This window comes from Centroberyx affinis, unplaced genomic scaffold, assembly GCF_046629955.1.
Source record: "Centroberyx affinis isolate AG114_WGS23_722 - 3 ecotype Tasmania unplaced genomic scaffold, CSIRO-AGI_Caff_v1 ptg002840l_1, whole genome shotgun sequence".
NCBI classification, from domain to species: domain Eukaryota; kingdom Metazoa; phylum Chordata; class Actinopteri; order Beryciformes; family Berycidae; genus Centroberyx; species Centroberyx affinis.
The window spans coordinates 353,654-373,379 of record NW_027280982.1 but is presented as its reverse complement, the minus strand read 5'-3'; the positions used below and the strand labels follow the sequence as shown (position 1 = coordinate 373,379).

The following is a 19,726-nucleotide window of genomic DNA, read 5'->3' as shown; positions in this document are numbered from 1 at the left end:
TCACTATATAAATACTAACCCTCTCCTGTCCAGGCAGAAAGATGTCAGTGGTTTTGGATATTGCAAGTAATATGAGTGGAAGTGTGGGCCAAGCATAGATACGCGACACACCGTCAGTGTTCCAGCCATAATTAATGCAGCAGTGGCTGAACATGCAGATGTGTCTCTAAGCCTCGGTGCTTCATAGGCCGCGGTCGAGAAAGCAACTTAACGCATCCTGTGACGCCCCTTCAGTGTGTGTAGAGCTGATACAATCGAGACGGGCGCGGACGACGCCACAGTAGCTCCGCCTAGACACAGCAGAGCTACTGCCACATCGTTTACACCGGACGGGTTGTTTCATATCTGAGTGTAGTGGTAGGACGTCAGGGAGGTGCGAGCTGTTCAGACCCAGGACTACAGCGAATATAACTGTCAGACATCCAGCTATAGGCCACACAGCACTCAAGTAGTAAATCTTTGACTTGCGGTTGACCTGAATCTCTACAAACTTCACTTCTGCATTGACAATATGTTTTATACCAAGAGCCACATTTTTGATAACTCACAAAAGAAACTTGTGTTTGGCTGTGAAAGTTTAAAAAAAAAAAAAAAAAGGCAACATTTTCAAATTCCTAGGAGTTCCTCTCCTCCCCCATGCCAACAGCAGATCAGGACAACCCAAGCCAACAGATTCCCTAATGCAGCAAAAGAGGAGAACTAGAAAATAAAGGGAAAAATAAAAGACTAAATTATATGACATGCGTTGAATTTAAGGCACAGCCCATGGGCCAAGGAACAGCTTCTTTTTAAAAAACAATTTGGCTTTCCCCCTCTCTTCACTGAGCTAGTTCTCAGATAAGCAACATATCGATGGATCATTTTACACTGAAGAAGCATGTGTAATAAACATTCTCTCAACAAGAGGTACATAATACAGCCACACCATCACCAAAAGGGATGATAAGAATCAATCATTTACAACAAACGGCATTATGATAATAATAATAACAATAATAATTATATAGTATATACAGCACAATAAATATATGTTTGTAAACAGCGATAAAACCAGAAAATTGTATTACAGGTAAGGGCATTGGGTGAGGATGAAAAATAAGAAACAAAATCTTGGCACAAAATCAAAGATTAAATAAAAATCAAAAGATTAAATAAAAGTTTTGAAATGACACATCGTTAAAACAAGCACTCTTAAAAAAGCCATGTTCAGTATTTCAAGTTTTTTTTACATTTGTTGATTTTCTATATTATATGTACATAGAGAGGAAAAAAGCATATTTGGGTATTGTAACCGGCAAGCCTGTACTGCGGTCTATGCTACAGTGAAATATTTACTGTACCACCTTTTATATCGCAAAAAAGACACAACGAATAGAAAAATATACCAATAAATAATAGCATCAGTTGTAACAACGAGGAAAAATGATAGAAACGTGGAAAAGGGAAGAGACTCTTGGCTGAGGTGTAAGACAGCATTGTTCAATCCTAAATATGCATGAGTGTTTTGGCGAGTTAAAAGTAAAAATATTAAAGTGGTAATATATGAATATATCAGTGCATTAGAGTATCTACGTATAGGATAGTCTTTCTCAGACGACTACGCAACGGAGCTGATTGTCTTGTCAAAAACAAAGACAGCAATTGGGTTTAGTGTTAGGATGGCAAAAACAAACATGGTTTTGATGAAAAAAAAACAGTAACAACATAAATTCATATAGCACAACTGAAACTGTGGCTTGACTGTATGACAAGCAGGAGATATGGATATGATCAACATCATCAAGAGAAGGTATGCAGTTGTTATGTGTATGTCACACAAAAAGGGCACCTGCTAGAAATACCAAAATAACAACAAAAGCTTTCATAACATTGGTATAAAAACTCCCCAGTGATTTTTTAACACCATTACTATCTCTGTACACTCGGAGCACTACCCAAAATCTCTAACAAAAGGTGCTTTTTAAAAAAATCAACTACAAAGCATTGCATTGTCTCAGGATGTGTTCAAAAGAACTGCAGGCAACGATAATAGAACTTAAAGGCTTCATCCGCATCAGTAAGAAACGATTTCACTGAAAGTAAAGCAGAAAACGCCAGGTTTCAGCTTTCTCTCCAGTGAAAACCCCCACTGAAATAATAGTTATTATGAATTAATTCAATTCATAGGACTAACTAAATGTGAGTATATTGGCATGGGAATAGTAGTATAAATGCTATTGGAGCAAGTGCAAACACCTCAATACGCTCCTAATGCAATCCAGCTGTGAAGATACTGAAACACTGAAAATCGGTGACACATTTCTCTCCAATGGTTTCATGATTCCCAAAAGGTTGTCGTAAGTTGCTTCTCTCATCTCTTCGCTAACAAAACAAAGCCTAGGATAGCAAAAGTAAAATCTAGAAAATATCTCCATCTTACATACAGTACAATACAAAAATTAAAAGAGGTCTAGGACAGCATCATGGCTGTTAAGATTTGAGCCTTGTTTCAGTCAGGTTTTCAAGGAAGACTTCCACATCAGAAATGTGTCTCAAAAAGTCCCACCATGCATTGCTCCCCGGTGTGCTGCAGCTTCCATCTCTGTGTGTCGCGTTTCCCCTCAGGTTTTCACTGGGAAACGACGGCGTTAACACGTCTCCTAATTCGCTGTGGGGAGGAAATGACATAACCGGGATACCGATTCTCCTTGAACACGACGATAACCACTTCTGTAGAATGGGCACTTGATAAAACACAGAAAAACACTGCTAAACTTCAGGCAAGGTTGAGACGAAGCAGGAGGGAAGGAAAAGTATCATATATATATATAGTATAAACAGCATCGAGTAGAATCTGAACTGCTCATCCAAGTCCTAACGTAAGCTTGCAAAAGAGGAGGTGTAAAAGTGAAATAAACACACACACCACTTCAGTACAAACGGGAATGGAAAGGAGTTTTCCTGAGTGCAAAAAAACTTGTAGAAGTACCGGTGGGCGTGTCTGAACGAAGCTGACCGATTTAGATGAGAGGGTAGGAATGGCCAAGGTGGAGAGCAGCGCACGCTTTGGAACCATAAACATAGATGTATAAAAAACACAGACAGACTCCACAAAACCCAAAAAAATATTCTATAAATAATCATCTGTCATTACTAAGAAGAACAGTTAATCAGGTGCTGTCCGTACACTGCTATGTATCGGGAGATTTCTCTTTCTCCTCCTCTTCCTCCTCCTCCTCCTCCTCCTCCTCCTCCTCCGCTACCTCTTCCTCCACGACGCAGGGTTGCGAGCAGGGCGTCTCCCCCTCTTCCGCTGCCTCCTCCTCCTCCTCCTCCTCCTCGCCCACCTGTTCGTCCAAAGGGATCTCTGTCGACTCAGAGTCCTGTGTGCAGAGCGTTTTAGAGTCACTACAGCTATTCTCCTCCTCTTCCTCCTCCTCCTCCTCTTCATCCTCCTCCTCCGGCTGGCTGCCGCTGTCCTTCTCCGTGTCCGACTCGCCGTCCTCCTCCAGAGTGAGCTCGAACTGGAACTTGTCCCCTCCGGGGGGCCGGCTGCTGTCCTCCGCCTCGTCCAGGGCGGGAGAGGGGCTTTGGGGGATGGTGCTTTGGTACCACTCCCTGTTGTCCTCCAGCGTGTCCAGGATGTCCTGGGCGTCCGGGTGCACCAGGTCGGCCCACGTCTCCCACAGAGGGTGGACGATGTAGTCTATGAAACCCACCTACAGGAAGGGTGGGAGAAAAGAGGGAAGATCGTTAGTGTGTTTAAATCTTATTATTGTTATTTTCCTTTTTTTTGTGTCCAGACAAAAGGAAAAAAAATCTAAATATATACAACATATACACAAATACATATACACTACCTGTCAAAAGTACGGACGCACCACATTTTTCCTTATTTTTACTATTTTTCACATTTTAGAACAACAGTTAAGACATCAAAACTGTGAAATAACACAAGTGAAATTATGCAGTGACCAAAAAAGTGTTGAACAAATCAAATTTTAGATTATTTAAAGTAGCCGCCCTTTGCCTTGATGGAAAGGCAAAGGCTTTGGAAAGAAATTCATACATAGGTATCAACTTCACTATTTATATTTGTCTAAGAAACAGATTTCAAGCATTTAAGCACAAGCCTTTAGATCAAAATGGCTTTAAGATCATGAAAAACATTCAATCAGGTGTGACCAAACCAAGTACCAGTGAAGGCACAAAAAAACGAGAAACACTTGAATACATAAATATATGTACATATATATACAGTGTATATAAATAACTGATTTGGAGCTCCCTTCCCCCCTGTGCAAGTCCCAAGTGTCTCATGTCCCAAAACTTCACTTTCTACTCTTTTGTCCCCCATATTACAACATTAGACCCTTACAGGCCTAGCCAAATATCGAATACATACATACATACATAGAAAGAGAAGATTGTTAGTAATTCCATGTGTCTACTTGTGTGTGCATGCGAGTGTGTTGGTGTGTTACCTGGCTCTTTTCTACCGAGGCGTTGTGTTTGTCACACATGGGGCTGATCTCCATGCCCCTCTCCCTCTCCCGGTCCCCCTGGCTGAAGAACTCCTCCATGATGCGGTCCGTCCACTGCCGGTACAGCTGCAGAGGCTTGGTGGGGTTGCTCAGGTCCGCACAGTGCACCATGTTCTGGAGAACCTGCACACATCAGATAAAACACACCACAAGGTCTAAAACACGGTACTACATGTCCAGCTATTGTAGACAGGCTTGTCAACATCCAGTTTTGTTCTTCTGTTCTTGAAGTCTGAAGTTCCTTCTAGTGGGAAGATTGAATTAACAAAAAATGTTCCAGAAGCATATCATCATTGTCAGATGAAAACCTTGCATTTCCAAAATGTCAACTTTTCAGAAACTAAGAAAAACAGTCTTGATCTTAGCTTGACCACCATGCATTTTTTAGTTTCAGTTTTGAAAAGACTTCATAGGCCCATGGATGTATAGTGTTCTCATGACCATGTAATTAATTAACATTAATGCGTGAAAATCACTAAAAGAAGTTACGAGGGTTTCACATGACAACAGCGATATGGATCTTTTCACAAATGTGGCAAATTTGTAGTGGTATGCAGCTTGAGTCTGACCTGTATTCTGTCTGAATAGTTGTCCAGCAGCAGGACGCCGGAGCTTGTCACCTTCTTGGTTTCCACCATGGTTTTCAGATCAGCCAGTAGGTTCATGTGCTTGGACATGTCTGTTGCTAGCACCTTGGGACAGCAGCACAGGACAAACCGTCAATAATCAGGAGGCAATGAAGACCAAACAAATGAAAATATGGCTGTAACTTTTATTGTTATGTATAGGATTATAATGCATTCTGCTCCATTCTTTTCTCTGCTACTTGCCTCATTGAACAAGCTAGTTCTTGCTCAAACAGCTGTTATTAGCATAACCTTTGAGCTATTTAAGTTGCCAGAATAAAGGTAAATAAGGCTAATAACTTACAATGTCAATGACCATCTTTCGCAGTGATTGTCGTTGTTTTTTGGTCAAGTTTTGGAAGATGTCACAGTTCTCCTCCTGTAGGAGCTTGAAACCCACTGCCAGATGGTGGTTCTCCAACACCGACGAGTCATTGTACATCAGCGCCAGCTCAGAATCTGGATGGAAGACACACTTTGTCATTATAGTTTGTGTAAATCAGGCTTTTCAGGCTCTCAAAAGTACAGCATGGTATGACAGTCAAATGTAGTCTTTTCCAAGGCAGCGCACATGCAATAAGTTACATCTTTACAATGGAATGAGATGCTAATTAAAGACCCAGTTTCCACTGCTAACAGGCCTAACAGTCCAAATCTTATGTGCGAGTGTAACACATGTATCACAATCCATCCCTTGCTCGCTGAGCAGGGGGAAAATAAGCGGCAGCATGTTTTCTATTGAGAGGTTTCCCCACGCTGGGTCAATTGAAGGTCCTCTGGCTGTATTTAGATTTTCCATTAAGATGCATTAGTCTTGCCCACAGTGGAGCAGAGCAGAGCAGCGAGGAGAAAGGGGATCCTGCTCTGTGGCTGACAGAAGATCAGTCTGGTGGCTCCTAACTAGGATGACTCATACTGCCTTTACTGCAGGGATTCCCCATTTGGGCTTAAGGGAGGCACAACACATTTTGTGTGTATGCGTGTGAGACTGTTCAAAGTTTCTTTGCTATTCTGATATTACTAATACTCTTATGTAACAGGCAGATTTGTAATGACATCCAGATTGGGTGTTATACCTGTTGCACATCCAGCCTTAAGTGAGTGTGTATCCACATATTGTATTAGTGTTTCCCACAGAATAATTTTCTTGTGTGGCAGACAGGCTTCTTAATAATAATGCTAATAATGATAATAAAACTTTTTTGATCCCCATAGGAAAACTCTGTACAGATGCTTATCAACGCAGGGTCTTGAACCCCTGGACACTGGTTGAAGGGTGATTTCTCTAAACACTAGCCCACCCTGCTGCCCCAACAACAGCATTTACACCAAACATCTCCAATGAACTCAATACAAAGTTCTTGTATGGTAGGCAGCTCCTCTAGGCAGTGTGGCCCACTCCACCTATTCTACAGTGAAGGAAACACTGGGGTGTCATATGGGTAAGACTGGGTGATATGGTTGAAATCATGATATTCCTAAGGATTTTTTTCAATATCTATATACTGTATATCACGATATGCCTCACATAGCAATTCACGCTAAATAATCAAATTAATGTTCGTCCCATTGAACCGAATGGTAATGTTGTGATGTCCTTAAAATGTTTCACACCTCATTTTGTCAGAGTTTATCAATACAATTTGCTTGTTATCATCAATTTAGACAGCAGAATTTTGTCACAATATCCCAAAATCACCATATCATCACAATATGATTCCACTGAAAGACGATAAATGATAATATTGACTTATCGCCCAGCCCTATGTATGGGTGGGTGGGTTTTTTCCCGGGGGACACCTCAGCCTGAGTAGCGAATGATGTCGTGTTACAGGGAAAGGGCACGATTGATCTCCTCTTTGAACTCCCCTGCCTTGGAATCACACATCAAAACCACCACACGTGACTAAAAAACACATGCTGGTGAAGATGTGCACATGTGCATGGAGATAGTGTGTCTGTGTGTGTGTGTGTGTGCTCTGCATGTGAACATTTTTTCCATCTATGTGCATGTGCAAGTATCCTCGTTTAGCCTATTATCCTCGCAAGGATATGTGTCTGCAAAATGCTAGTCTGTGTGCGTTTGTGCAGCAGAGGCTTGAGTGTGTGTGCATTCCCACGTCAGTATCAGACTGTGAGAGTGTATGTGTGTGTGTGTGTGTGTGTGTGTGTGTGTGATGCTGCTGAGCCACTGACGTAGCCGCTAACTCTGCGCTGTATTTAGACTCACTGGTGTTGATGAGAAACTGGTTGGAGACTCCAGGATGGTCCACGTCGTGAATTGCACTGGCAAAGATGGCAGCTAGGATCTCAAGGTCTGTGAACACAGCCTGGAATAAAGAAACAGGCACAGAGGGGCGGAGGGAGAGCAGTGATGAGAGAATCAAATGGTAGGACTAAAATATCCTGGCAACTAAGAGCCATTGATTGGACTTTGAGCTAGAGTTTGATTGAAGCTGATTGTGGAAGCATGGGCTATGTGTTTGTGTATATGTGTGTGTGTGTGTGTGTGTGTGTGTGTGTGTGTGTGTGTGTGCGCGCATGCGTGGGCTTGTGTGTGTGTACATGAATGTAAGTCTCACCTCGAGGGCGGGGGTGGATAGCAGCACGTGAGTGGACTGGGTGACGTCAGCAGCATGGATGTTGTTATGGTAGGCCACATCGCCATGATAATGGTCTTCTAAGGTCATCAGGTATGTTATAAAGGTGTCGAGTGGAATTTTGAACGTTTTTAACAAGTCTCTCTCCTGTGGGCCAGAAAATAAAGAGGGGGTTCACAATCAAATCAAAGCTCAGGATAAGACAAGCAATACCTCTATAACGAAAGATTAAATCAGCATTATCAGAATCTAGGGATGGGACGATATGCTTATCTCACGATACGATTCAATGTTTGATATGGGTTTTACGATTCAATACAACCACAATACAATGTAATAAATTAAAGTTCAATGACAACAAATTATGACTGTGCAGAATTATGTTTATTTCTGAGCCACTAACATTTCTAGCAATGGTACTGACTTGCTAGAATGTAAACAAGAATGTCATTACAAAGTTCAAATAATATAATTTGGATGGAGAGCTTGAGAAATTGTATCACAGTATAGAATAGTATCAAAAAAAAGAAAAATAATGACTGATGTGGCTGATGAATAATTTTTGGGGTTACTGATGGTAATTACCTGGAATATTGTGTACATCATGACTGTCAGTGGCCGGTTCCCAGAGAACTCTGTGATTTTGAAAACGTTAAGGCCCCATTTATTCACATCCTCCAGCTCCTGATAAAGGAAATAGAGACATTCAGAGAAAAACATATTTTTCCATGTATTTCTTTTAATTTTCCTCTATTCCCTCCTTTGTTCCTTCCTTGCTCACCCTCTCTCTTTCCTCATGAGCCCCCCCACCCCCCATACACACACACACACACACCTTAGCGAGTTCATCCTCGGTCTCGGTCTTGACTCCGAAGCGAGGGATGTTGGAGTTTGTGAGGCTGGAGGAGTGCTGCAGCTTCTTCACCCCGCTGATCTGAGACATGGGCTTGTTCTTCTTCTCCTTCTCCTTCTGGGTCTGAGGGGACGGCATCTCCACTTCATGCTGCTTGTCTGGAGAATCGCAGTGACACAAACATTGAAGGAGAATATGAGGTTGAAGTCTTCTGTTGCTATTAACCTCTGACAGGGGATTTATGCTGCAATTGTTCAACCAGGAAAAAGCAAGCTTGTGTATAGTAACAGTTTAATCTCCTATAGGAATAAAACTGTAGAATAAGAATGCATACTGTATGGGTGCAGAAATGTACAATCAGGACACTACAGATTCAGTCTCAATCTTGGCACCACTTAATTCTCTCTGTTCAGGCAGGATTTTTTTTATTCCAAGCCAGTGAGTCTATCTTCCTCTGTCCTCACTCACCCAGGAAGGTGCTGGAGATGAACTCAGACACCTGGTTCCCAGAGCGGCTCATCTCCGATAGGTGAGTCAGCTCCCTGTTCAACATCCTCTTGAACTGAAACAGACACACACACACAGATGAGGGATTAGTTGTATAACAAAGGACAGTTACATTCTTTAATATTATTATTATTATTCATGGATGAGGGGGGTATGAGGATTGTCCCATTTTGGGATTGTTTACATACAATCCTGTGGTATTAAGAGGTGCCGTATACCTTTTATAATAGATCACACCAATAGAGGAGAGAAAGTGCAAATGCAATTCATAAACCAAATTATCACTAGGAACAGCACAGGTATATCATGGGTATAAATGTTCTATAAATATGTTTGAGGCAAAAGACTGGGATACATACAGTATGTAGCTACTAGTACAAAGCCTTCTCTTTTACTAAAAATACAACATTTTCATGCTGTCAGTGAGGAATTCAGTTTTTTGTTCGCAAAGGCCCTCCTGCTGGCTGAGGCCTTTTATATGAGACTGCTGAAACTCCCAAAACACACCACAGAAATTATATCCAGGAATTTCACCACTCCTCGTGAAACACACATTCGCACAAACACACAGGTCAGATGTCTACTGCGAGGGACGTCATCAGTAACCCATTTTCCCAATTTCTTTCTCTCACTTTTGATTTTTTTCCCTCTCCCTCACCGCCTGCTTCTCTCTCCTTCTCCCTCTCTCCCTCGTTCTCACTCTTCCTCCCCTGAACCTAATTGGAGTGGCAGACCCAAATTTAGCTCCGGCCCTTTGATTTGAAGACCAAACTGATTGACGTGGAGGAGACTGCTTGAAGTCAGAGATTTACCAGTGTGATTGCGAAACAAGAGAATTACAAAACTGATTGGACAACAAAACCTCTTAAACAAAGCCACTACATTGTCTGAATCATTCTGGCTTCAGTCCAAATGCATAATGTATGTAGATTGATTGATTACATAAATCAATATTGATCACTTAAAATAGACCATTGCAACACTGCAGAGTGCTTACTGCGCAACTGTGTATTGAAATCCTATTGAATCACATCCCTTGGGCCTTGTGTGCCTTTTTTAAAATGGAGACCTCGGATGCAAAGAACCATCTGTAACGTGTTTTTGTCAGGTATTAAGAGCCAGTGAGCTAGAAAATTACAAATACATGCCAGGTAGAGCTATATTTATATAAAAGAATATAAATAAAACAAATGCATTGCAGTGGTATTGAAAGATATTTGCTTGTTTTATATCAGACGTGTGTGTAACGTAGACACAGTCCTACCCACATTAGAAAAAATAGAGCAACATAACTACCTGGAGGACTGCTGACCTAAAAAGATCTACATGGAGCTCTTAGAGGTTTACTAGTTTAATCTCTCTCTATTTTAGCTTCTGTGGTGTGAAAATTAAAAAACAAAAATCACAAAATAGTCATAGCAATTTGCAAGTATATTAATACAGTAAAATGTCTTTGATTTTAAATTGAATCCCTCTTGGGAATCTATGTATGCTTTTTTGTGCTGTACATCCAGCCATGTCAACACCATTCAAAGGCATCTACAGTGCAAGCAGCATCACCTCTCTCCGTTAAAATGGATAATGGATCCAGAAATGTCACGCCCATGACAAGCATTGTTCCGTGGTAGGCATGCTGTTGAGCTACATACATGTATCTGCTTTCTATTTGTGGTCATACATGTTCGCGCAGGGATAAACCTCAGCTAGAAACTGTTTCTGTTCTCTGGAGATGACATTAGGGTATTTTATCTGTGCTGATAGTTGTCACAAAATCATATTATAGCAGACGCCAAAAAAACCAAAACAAAACATAATGATTAATTGAAATAAATCAATCGCAGACTACATCTTACCTTTATATATCCCCAGGAGACAGAGAGGAGATAATTGGCTTCAGGCATTTTGACAGATCAACAAAATAGATCCAGAAATAGAAAGGAACAAGGTCTATAGACCCAAATACAGTTCGGATGATGGGGGAGAGAGCACTAGAGAGCTAGCGAAACAAAAACACCGACTGCAGCTCTAGCCAATAAAAGATCTCAACCTGAGGATCCGTTCAGAGCTTGTTTCAATGCAAATCGGCAGTATAGAGTCCATAAATGAGGCGTCATGTTGGTGAATATCCAGAGAAAGGAAGTCATGCTCCAGGATGCAGAGAGGAACAGCGGATTCTGAGAGAGGAGGGGTTGGACTGTGGCTCCCCAAAGATCCGATGAGAGCATATCGTGACCGCACACACCGAGATACACACTGACACATGCACACACTCACACGCATGCGTACACACACACACACACATACACTCATATACAGGGACACACTGCTGAGGTTGTGAATAATTGATGATGGTGCGGATGCTTGGTTGATGCCAAAGCACCGGGACAGCAAGATTTTTTCTGTCAACTGCTCCCAAACAAGGCTGGCTGCCTGGCTGTCTGCCCGCTTCTGTGTGTGACACAGGCTCCCATGTGAAGAGCACAGGCTGCTTCCCTCGCAGTGTCACACAACACCAGCAAATCAGGGCCCAGATAGGGAGAAGAGTGAGCTCATCATCACCTCTGATTGGCTTGGGCTGGAACAGACTTAAGGTCACCCGCTGTGTGATTGGCTAGGACTTAAGTCAGTGGAAATTCCTCTGAAAATTCCTCTCTTGCTATTTCCTTCAAATCCTGCGGTGCACCGGGTGGGGGGGGGGCAGTGATTTTGTGTGTGTGTGTGTGTTTGTGTGTGTGTGTGTGTGTACGTGTGTGAGTAAGAGGGAGAGAGAGAGAGACATTGAGTGTTCCCACTGTAGACCAGTGTTACACGCAATAGTGTAGGTCAATTTGCTATGTGTGTTTGTGTGTGTGTGTGTGTGATGGCTGACCTCACCTACTGTATGTGATGTAAGTACAGATTAGCTCATCCCTCATCATGCAATATTGAAACGGTGAGGTCAACTTTCCCCCCAGTAATACTCCTGCGAGGTGAGTCACAGTAACATCACTAATGAGATGATGTGCAATATGTGAAAATCCCATTAAAGTTGCAAAAAGGATGAGCGTCACAGAAGGTTGTCTGCAGTGGGTTTAATAAAACGGGAACCGAAACTATTGTCGACACTTGGTTATTGTGTGTCACTGAGGGCAAATGGTTATCTCATCAGAAGTATAAGAATGACTTCAAGATGGTCCTCTTATTCTGAAATAAGCCCATAACTGTATGATTATGAATAGGGCTGCAACTGACAATTATTTTCATTATTGATTAATCTATAGATCATTTTTCAATTAAATGATGAATCATTTAGTGACAAATTATGACAAATGCTGATCACAAGTTACAAGAGTTCGAAGATTCATAAAACTGCTTACTTCGTCTGACCAGCAGCCAAAAAAAACCCCCAAGTATTAATTCTATAATGATATGAAATAGACAAAAACAGCAAATCTTAACATTTGTGAAGCTGTAACCAGCAAATGTTTGGTATTTCTACTTGATAAATGACTACAACGATTAATCTGTCAACCGACTAACCGATTAATCGACTAATACAATACTTGTTGGGCATAATTCATGTTTCTAGCATAACAGCCATTGCTATTGCTACTAATTCAACAGTGAAATGCAGTGAAAAGCATCAGATAGCGTCTATATGAAGCTGGGATTCTGAGAAGAGAGAGGAGATAGGTATGTATAAGCTCTCTCTCGCTTCCTCTGTGTGTGTGTGTGTGTGTTTGTGTGTCTGTGATGGTCCAGTGGCTACAGGGATTGAACAGGGACCAAACCTGTCTCTGCTTACTTTACACCTCACCTCTACAGACGGCCCCGGCACTGTGAGTAATTTACAGCTAGGTTGGAGCAGATGAGACCAGTGGCTAACTGAGATCCAGAGGCTCCAATTGACTCTGAGCCAAGCAGGCCAGCACAGGCCCAACACACACACACAACACACACACACACACACACACACAGGCGCCTCCCTACCTAAGCATATGCACAAATATATACACCCAGACACCCACTTCCTCCCCACAAACACACACAATCTATCTCTCTCTATCTTTCTCACTCTCTCTCTCTCTCTCTCTCTCTCACACACACACACACATACACACACACACACACACATATTGATAGCTCAGACAAGAGGTGCGAACACAAACTATTGGGTAAAAATTGGAAAGTGTCACACCAAGCTTAGCTGTGACTTGTGTGTAATTTGTTCTTCGGAGGAGTGACCAAAAATAATCCATTCCCTGCTGTATATAGCCTGTGACTCCTTGGATCTTGTCTCTGTTGCATTTGTTTCCTTTCTCACATGCCACATTTATTCTGGTGGCAGACGCCCCCTCTCTCCAGAATACTGAGAGAACAGACACAATCTATTTGCGGCCACTGGATTTAATGAATGTACCGATAACTGTGAGAAGTTAATCTGCCGTCCATTGATGATCTAAAAGTTAACAAAATGTACTGACGGAAACACATATGTAGGAGGCTGTCATTTTAGAACAGCTAAGAGGTAATGTTAGGCACACAGTGGTAACACACCAGTGTAATAAAATATGCTATAAATACAAAATAAAAAAATTTAATAAATGCGATTCCCAATAATAATAATGATAATAATGCTAATTATAATAATACTAATACTAATAATACTACTACTACTACTACTACTACTACTACTACTACTACTACTACTACTACTACTACTACTACTACTACTACTACTAATAATAATAATAATAATAAAGCAACAGTAAACATGTTGTCTCCCAGGACATGACACAGTCCCTTCACCTATAATGGTAGCCACCATTGGGTCAAACAGTGTAATTGTGAAAGTGCCGGAGCGTAGTGGTGAGATGCATTATTTCCCAAAATTTGATCAGTAGTGTTCAGTGGGTGGTAGGGGTGGAATGGGGACTGCATTGTTCCAACAAAGCAGTAGTAGCTAAACAATGCGACACATAAGCGCCGGTATGAGTGATGATTTTCACAGGAATGTCACAGAACACCACATTAGCTGGAATGTTTTGCTATAATTTTAATGATACAGTTAGGGAATTAATTTTCGTTGTTTCTTTTTAATCTCATTGCTAAAACTTTCCTTCTTTGCTGAATGGAGCTTATGTTGAATGTTGATAACAGAGGTAGAGAATATAGACACAAAGTGATGGCTGTGTGTGAGGCCCAGTTCATAGAGAAATGTAGCGACTGTATTACTGGTGCCATGGTGCATGTGTGTATGTGCAAGTGTGTGTGTGCAGGCGCGCACGTGTGAGTTGCTGGAGTGAGATGGCAGGCTGGTTGGGCCTGTGGCTGTTGCCATGACAACCAGATAGCTGTGCTGGTGAGCAATGGTGAGACACTGCATAGTTACGATGTTATAGTTTTTTATCTTTTCACATTAAAATGAGGCAGATCTCCGTATCCTGCATGTGTTTGTAGCAACATCAGCAGTGTGTGTGTGTGTGTTTGTCTTATTCCTTTGTCTGTCCGTCTCCCTGCCTCTCCTCTTGGTCCATCCCCCCCGTGTGACATCACGGTGTGTGACATCACCAGAGCCCAGAGCTGATCAGCATGCAGAGCGGCACGGCAGCACCCCCCCCCCCCCCCCCCCCCAACCACCACCACCATCACACACTTGCACTGGAGGCGACTGAGCATGCTCACTGCACAACTCCCTGCCTGCATGACGATGCTTCTGCTATCACTAACACACATAGACAATACAACACAAACACATCGATGTGCGCTTTCATGGCTGAGTATTGGAAAAACATTACGGCACATACAAGCCATATCACAACCAGATAATGATCGCTCCTGTTGTAGAACTAGAAGAAGGAGTGCTCCTCAGGCCTGCATGCTAGCCACTACGGGTAAATAAACACCTGACAAATATGAACAAGAGGAGGCTAGGTGGCAAATGTGCAGATAATTGAGGAGGAACATTGTGAAGGAGGGCGAGAGAAGGAGTAGGCCACAGACAGAGGAGTTAATACTGAGCAGCTAGGAGAAACAATATCTGGTATAAACATTAAATCAAATCAAATCCCTGGTCAACAATGTATAAAATATGTTGGAGCTAGCAGCACTTGGTAATATGTTACAGAGCTGCATGTCAGCTTGGCTAGTAGTCACTGTGCAATGAGCAGCATTCCACTGCTGCTGAATGACTATATATATATTCATGTATATGTATATGTGATACATAGGGCAGTGTAACTTTGGGTACACATAATAATATACAATATGTATCCCAAATACCTTTTACGCTTTACTACACTGTAATATGTCCAACCAAATTTCGATGGCCAGTACATCAACCACAAAAACCACACCATATTGAATCCTGGGTAGCCGCATCTGGACAGTTCTCAACAAATGACACTGTCAAAGCATTCACATAACGATGGATATGAAGTCTTGAACAAAAAAGAAAAAACTGCATTAGTCACTTCCTATAGATATCACCTTGTTGGATACCAGATTAAGACTCATTTAGGATTTAAACTTTGTCCCACCGAGTTGGCGGAAACTTTTCTGTTATTCTCACCTTGTTGGAGGCCATCTCGCTGACCGAGTGTCTGGTCTGCAGCGTCTCCAGCTGGTCCAGGCACCAGTCCAGCTCCTCCAGGGTCTCAGTGGCCAGCTTCTGGTAGGCCTCCTCTGCGGGGGCGAGACAGGAGGGCAGGGGGTCAGTAAGGGCCCGCTTCAGAGGGCTAGCGGACGGTCCAGGCCCGGGGTCCCCCACCCCACATACAGCTAAGCTGGGATACCCCGAGTGGACACATGGGTGACTCTTCATACTGGACAGGTGGGGCCAGCTGTGGGGCCTGGGAGTAGGGCCTTGTGGTCCTTTATCCTAACCCACAGACGAGCACTCACAGGCCAGCCGTACCGAGCCTCACCGACTCCCTTGGAGAAAAGTAACCTCCAATAGTCCTACAGTTCAAATACTTGATTCTCCCTTTCTCCAATCAACAGTAGTCAGATAAAATCCCAGTGAGTACAGTTGCAGTTTAGGGATGGCACCCTAAATCAGATCTGAGTGTCCAAATGAATGTTACAGAAAAGAGAGGCTGCCGGACGTACCTCTGTGAAAACCACAGCAGAGAATACAGAGGTAGCCCCTCGGCTTCAGAGGAGCAAAAGACCAACAGCGAAACACAGACAATCCCACACAGACACACTCACTCACCATCTCCCATACACAGCACTCATCACTCAGATCGCTCTCAGTGGTCCAGGTGTCTAAGGTTTAGTCTATAGTCCATAAGAGAGGTGTAATTCCAGTCATGTAGCAGGATGAAGAGCAGTCTGCTTAGCAGGCCCATGTCTGACATGGGAGGGATGGAGGAAAGAGAGGGACGGAGGAAAAGAGGATCCAGTGAGAGGCTCAGAAACAGTCAAGTTCCATCTCAATGCTGTCCAGCACGCAACAAAGACAAGATCGGCCGTAGCATCCTGACATGGTTACCAAATACAAAGACATCTCTCACACACACACACACACACACACACACACGTACACACACGCACACTCACATACACACCAGACGAAAAGCTAACCATAACACATCATGATTGTGTCTCCTTAGCCTCCCTGCCATTAAAAACGTCCATGCTATCCAAAGAGGAAAGGTTATAATCCAGTGCTGTGTGTGTTTGTGTTGAAGAGAGTGTTTCCTATAGATGCTGTGTGTATAGGGGGTGGGCTGCTGTTGCTTCGGCGTCCCTGGTAGCCAAACGTGCTGCTCTCCCCGAGCTGTACCTAAAGCCTGAGAGGACTGCACTGTGGATGGGGAAGGGAGAGTGGTAAAACACGGACTGGAGTGTTAGAGGAGTGGAGCAAGAGGCAGGGAGCTCCCTATATTGCGTGTACATGCATGCATGGTAATGTATGTTCCGCATACAAATACACAGAGAGAGAGAGATAGAGGAATGGAGGGATGAAGGAAGGAAGGAAGGAGAGAAGGGTAAAACAAGAAACAAGACAGACAGAGGTGGAAGTGGAGGTGTCTCTATTACGACTATTAGTGATGCAAGCCCTATATCAAATACTTTTACTTTTATTATATATCCTTCCATTTGTTTCAGTTGCAAATCGAACACATGCCTCTCTCAAAGTTGGTCTACATTAATAGAAAATGTCACCTTGTCAGAAGCCAATTAATATTGATGTCTTGACTAATTTAGGAGAGCAAGGGCTTTTAATGCAATGTGATCTGTGATCTGGGAAGGGGATCACTTTGGCTGTAATTAATTTACACAGACAGAGAAAACAGTGGCAAATTAAAATAAAGGAGGACCAAATGTAATCACATGATGCAATGTAAATTTTTACATTTCAGTTCTTTGGAGTATTTAGCATCCAGACTCTCTCTAAGCTTTTGAAAAACACAGTATTGTCACGGCTTCATTTGGGCTTTTTGTGAGGGAAAAAGCTGCTTCTATATCCTACTTACTGGGACGTTTTATTTTTAAAGTGCATGGTGCAAGGTTTACAGCTCTGGATTGCATGTGTGGTATTTAAGCATTTGAGTGTTTACAAGAGCTATTATAGTGTGGAGTGATTAATTATAATTATGCGTTTGGATGCATGCACCCCATTTACTATACTGTTACATGTAGGCTTGTGTAGTATACAGGCATGAGCATTGTATCAGCATGACCACGTCTAAACCTCTTTTGTCACCTCCTCTCTCTCTCTCTCTCTCTCTCTCTCTCTCTCTACAATATCCCCCTCTCCTGGTTCATTGTCTTTGAAAAATCTCTCCCTCCCTCCTTCCATTAGTCCCCTTCCTCTCCCACACTCTGGTTTCCTCCGTTGATCTCTGAACATCCTTCCTCCTCCCTCTTTTGTCTCCTCTCTGTCTCTCCCCCTTTTCTCTCTCTCTCTCTCTCAGTCTCCCTTTCTCTCTCTGTCTCTCTCCCTGGTGTGGTGTCAGTGGCTGGGGTGCTACTCTTTCTGACAGCAACTGCACTGACGTCAATGACATTCTTCTCATGCTTAGTGCGACATCAGACACCGGCGCTCAGAGAGGCCACTCTGCTGCACAGACGCAAGGCTGCAGCCAAACTACGGACCGGAACAGCTCAGCGCTGAAGTCGGACCGGGACAGGGAGAGGGTGAGAGAGATGGAGGAAGGGGTAGAGGGAGAGCAAAAAGGAGAGGAGAAAGAAGAGGCTACACTATGAGGGACAGCAATATCACTGATGTGATATAAAGGCTCAATCCCAAGATCTATGATTGCCATGATAATTAATAAATTATTTAATTTTATTATACATAATTTCAAAAATATGTTGATATTCAGTATTTTGAATTTTGTGTCCTGTGTAAATTACTTACAGTATTATCCCATATATCAAACCTGTAAGATGCTGTCAATGCAATTGAAAAGACATGAAATATACTATAATTTTCCTGTTTGTTGATTTATACCATGTCTTCTTGATTTGTCGAGTTGCTTTAATTTTTGCGTTGTAAAGTGTATTTGAGTAACCTGAAAAGTGCTACACAAGTAAAATTATTATTATTACTGACTATCAAACCAACAACCAGCTAAGACACACTGACATGTCTCTATCTCCTGTCTCCTCTGTAAGTCTGACGCTGAACATTACAGGAGCTAATCAGAGTTTGTCTGTCTCATTACCTCTACAACAGCATCTCCTCTCCTCTACAATAGGTCAAAGGTCACTGGAGTCATTCTATTCTTAGATCATTCTAAAATAACTTTATTTATCTGATCAATATGTCAATGACAGATGACAGAAAAATTTATTGACAGGTGGGGGAGAGGGGTGGGGAGGTGTGGCTGGAAGAGCGGGGAAGCCTAAATGTGGGCCTGCCCTAATTCAGCAGCAGCAGCCTCTCCCTGTCTGATTTAGAGTTACTATTAATTACGCTGCTTTTATTGTCTTTCTCAGCAGGACGGCATAGTGGCCACCTCAGCAAGCCTCTGCATTACAAGTAGTCAATACACTCAAACAATCTCCCCCATGACTCACGCCTGCCGCCGGCTTATGGCAGGGCCCATAATGGCTGAACACCATGAGGTCTAAATATAGTGCAATGTCATCAATTCCTCATACACAAGGAGGTTATGTATCTTGGCTATGTAAGAGGATCAATGTGAAGCTTTGTCATGGGGGAGGCAGGTGGGCAAAGCATTTTCCAAGGCTTCTCCACATTTACTGTACAGTATTGTATGTTGTGTGGAAACATGGTGCTCTTGAACATGGTGTGTGTGCATGTTAGGGATACATCTTACTAAACAGAACACACTGATATCATTTAGTAACATCAGAGGTTAAACAGACTCTTGCACAAACACTGGCAGCTAGGTTCCAGCCATTTATAATGCCAAAAGGCAAAAAGAAGTGACTATTCAAGGACAAGTCTATTCTGGCCACTGGAGTGTGTGTCTGTGTCATGTCCTCTACACAGCAAAACCACGCAAAGTAGACCAGACAGGCTGTACAGTAGACATAGTCAGCCGATCTAAGTCAGATATGACTATACTGTATGGGGCTGACAAGCTATTATTGAAATTCTGACAGGCGCATCTTAATGGAGCAAGTGCTTAAAGATGGCAGCCTCCTGGCATTGAACTG

The 19,726-nt window shown here is 42.6% G+C and overlaps 1 protein-coding gene across 2 annotated transcripts in view; it reads right to left on the bottom strand.

Moving 5' to 3' along the window:
* pde4d (phosphodiesterase 4D, cAMP-specific) overlaps positions 1–19,726 on the bottom strand; it is a 147,510-nt gene continuing 127,784 nt past the window's right edge. Inside the window, exons 6-16 of one of the 2 annotated variants that reach the window (XM_071536191.1) lie at positions 15,660–15,772; positions 9,071–9,164; positions 8,585–8,760; positions 8,335–8,433; positions 7,732–7,896; positions 7,380–7,479; positions 5,454–5,608; positions 5,093–5,215; positions 4,464–4,646; positions 3,392–3,698; positions 1–3,238 (exon numbers count right to left, since the gene is read on the bottom strand). In XM_071536191.1, coding sequence (XP_071392292.1) covers positions 3,171–3,238; positions 3,392–3,698; positions 4,464–4,646; positions 5,093–5,215; positions 5,454–5,608; positions 7,380–7,479; positions 7,732–7,896; positions 8,335–8,433; positions 8,585–8,760; positions 9,071–9,164; positions 15,660–15,772 — 1,583 coding nt within the window. In that variant the 3' untranslated portion in view covers positions 1–3,170. Of the gene's footprint in view, positions 3,699–4,463; positions 4,647–5,092; positions 5,216–5,453; positions 5,609–7,379; positions 7,480–7,731; positions 7,897–8,334; positions 8,434–8,584; positions 8,761–9,070; positions 9,165–15,659; positions 15,773–19,726 lie in introns of both variants that reach the window. The other variant, XM_071536190.1, reaches the window with a different exon arrangement.